The 2,754-nt window shown below is 37.9% G+C and overlaps 1 protein-coding gene and 1 pseudogene across 1 annotated transcript in view; both read right to left on the bottom strand.

Annotated features, from left to right (window-relative positions):
• Nucleotides 1-1,856, bottom strand: part of LOC104727481 — a 4,692-nt pseudogene extending 2,836 nt beyond the window's left edge.
• LOC104727480 (kinesin-like protein KIN-7D, mitochondrial) overlaps nt 1,912-2,754 on the bottom strand; it is a gene marked incomplete in the record, with an annotated part of 3,831 nt that continues 2,988 nt past the window's right edge. The window contains 3 exon segments of the mRNA XM_019231452.1: nt 1,912-2,182; nt 2,467-2,562; nt 2,665-2,728. Of these exon segments, the coding sequence (XP_019086997.1) occupies nt 2,477-2,562; nt 2,665-2,728 (150 nt within the window).

The following is a 2,754-nucleotide window of genomic DNA, read 5'->3' as shown; positions in this document are numbered from 1 at the left end:
CTTTGACATAATATGTGGCACTTTTTACCAAATGTGCTAAGATATTTTATACACAATAGATCAAACTGAAGAATTATCAAGAATGAGTGTGGGGCACGTGCCCCACCTCCTTTACACATAGATCCGCCCCTGCTCCTGCCAATGCGATCTTTCGGTATAATGAACAACTGGTAAGAACCGCCATCCAGATCTGAGTAGATTAGAACTGCATTGTCTTTAGGACTGTAATATATTGTCCTTGGACTTGGACTTGGGAGAGGGACAACTTTGGAGTCTCTTTGTGTAGAAAATTCATAGTGCCACAAATAACCACCTTTGGTATAGAACATGGAATCCCCACCAAAAGCAAATGCAGGACGTTCTCTCTCAAGCTTGAATATGATCATACCACTGTCATGTCCTGCAGCCAGTAGATCCATCTCTGGCTGAATTGCTAGAGTCCAGAATCTATCAGGGCCACAGCAGAAAGACTGAAGTACGGTTCTTCTCTTGTTAGCATCCCAGACACGGATGCTTCTGTCCTGCCTCAGAGTTAGAGATAATAATGTCCTGTTTTGAGTGGACCAAAACACAAGAGACACATTATTTGTATGACCTTGCAAGGTTTCAACCTCCCATGCTTTAGTTTCTGCAGTGGAAAGAAAGATCATCATGAACCTGAGATTTTGTACTAGAATGAAGGGCGTAAGCAAGATCTTGAATATCGGTGTATCATCCATGATTGACTAGGAAATGTTTTGGACGCAAAAAGATAGATAATTACCATTCATCTGCCACAGCTTTACTTGGTGGTCATCTGCACCAGAGATAATGAGAGGCAATGTAGGATGAAAAGTTGCCCAGTTGACTCCTCTTGCATGACCTTGGAGCACGTACTTGACTATACCGTCAACAGCATTCGTCTGACTCAAATGCAAGAGGCCATCATCAGTAGGAGGTATTATTGTCTTCTTCCTGAGAGCACCAATATCCCAAACACGGACGGTGTGGTCCAAGGAGGCTGATACCATAAGATCCTCACTGGGGTGGAAAGAAGCAGACATAACAAAATGGTTGTGACCCTTGAAGATAGAAACACAGTTCTGTGAGGGCCAGTTCCAAATGCGGACAGTCTGATCATCGCTAGCACTCAAGATCCATGGGTACTCGTGGTGGAACTGCACAGTGCGGATATTATTAAGATGTCCTACAAGCGTGCAAAGGCAACTGCGTGTTTTATAGTCCCAGACCTTAATCGTGGAATCATCCCCTGCAAGCAAACAACACCCAATGAATATTGTGAATAATAATAATACATAAACTTTAAGTAACTAATTAAACTCTCCACAATCTGCATTTCGTTTTCTTTAAGCATTTTGTTACAGATGTGATATATTCTCCCTTGAAAGAAAACTCTACTAGGCACACAGAGCACATACATTACATGGATTGGCTTTCAACAAACGTTTGGTGTCTCAAGCATTTTGTACTAAACATGGTTTGGATTAGTATATATCTTTTGATAGTATGAATTACCAACCAGCAAACATATATCATCAACCAATCTACGGGCAGAAAACATTCAATTCATAGAAGACCCCAAGAATATGAATTACCAACCAGCAAATTAAAAAAAAAAAAACATATATATCTATCATATCAACTCATCTGCTGCAATGCAAAGAAGCCAATCGGATCAATGAAACAAAAACATCCAAGTACGCAAAGAAAACTCTCAAGATAAACTTGGCCTAGGAAGGGGGAAGAAACTATATTATATACCTCCGGAGACTAAGAGATCCTGTGATTTGTGGAATTGAACACCACGAACAGTGTAGATCATAGATCATAGATGTAGACCAGTGTAGGAAAGTTAATTTTTTTTCCAAATATTAATTTTTGTTTGTTTTTTTGTAATAGGAAAGTTTGGTATATATTCTCAAAACAATCTCGGTCGTTAATTAAACTACCGGAGTGTCAATATATTTGGCAGAGGAAAAATGAAGACATGTCCATCACACACACGTTTATGTTTTTAATTTTTCCCCATTTTAAATGATAAAATTATATATAATATAAGCATAGACTGATGATATGACATAAATATTACATACAAAAGAGCCAAAAACTAATTAAAAAATCCCAGCCTGTTTTCTCCTCCAAATATTTATAGCAACAGGCTTCACCACCAGTTCTTGGAGACCTGCATAATCATGCACTTAATCAATATTTACACATAGTTTTATGACCAAAATAGCGTTCAACATGGTTTGACTCCAATAAATCTAACCAATAATGAATCCCAAAAACTGAACCTTAAAAAGCTTAACAAAACCATACTGATACTTTGAGTTTCTGATATACAATTGTGATAAACAATCTAAACTCAGTTTTTAGCTTCAATTTGGTTTCTACAGTTACTAAACCTAAGAGGAATTCCAAAGTGGAATGTAGCATAACAGACGCATCCACTTGCAAAAAAGGTACCTTTGATTGGTTAAGACGGAAATGCAAAGAGCCGATCAGAAATCTTTGTGCGGCAAATTGGACATTCAGAGCAAGCAAGGGAACATGATTTACATACTGTAAAATGAAACAGAGATTAGAAATATTTATAGAAATCATCTTCACTTTTTTTATAAAAGAAGAGAAATGACGTTTCATGGAGATAAAGTTATGACTTACAGCAGAAATGACGGCAAGGGAGTAGAATTGCTGCAGTGGGAGATTCGAAACATACTTTACAAATGTGCGAGTTTGTGTCTCCATTCGCTT

This window comes from Camelina sativa, chromosome 11 (genome assembly GCF_000633955.1).
Source record: "Camelina sativa cultivar DH55 chromosome 11, Cs, whole genome shotgun sequence".
Classification (NCBI taxonomy): Eukaryota; Viridiplantae; Streptophyta; class Magnoliopsida; order Brassicales; family Brassicaceae; genus Camelina; species Camelina sativa.
This window is presented reverse-complemented; position numbering and strand designations above follow the sequence as displayed.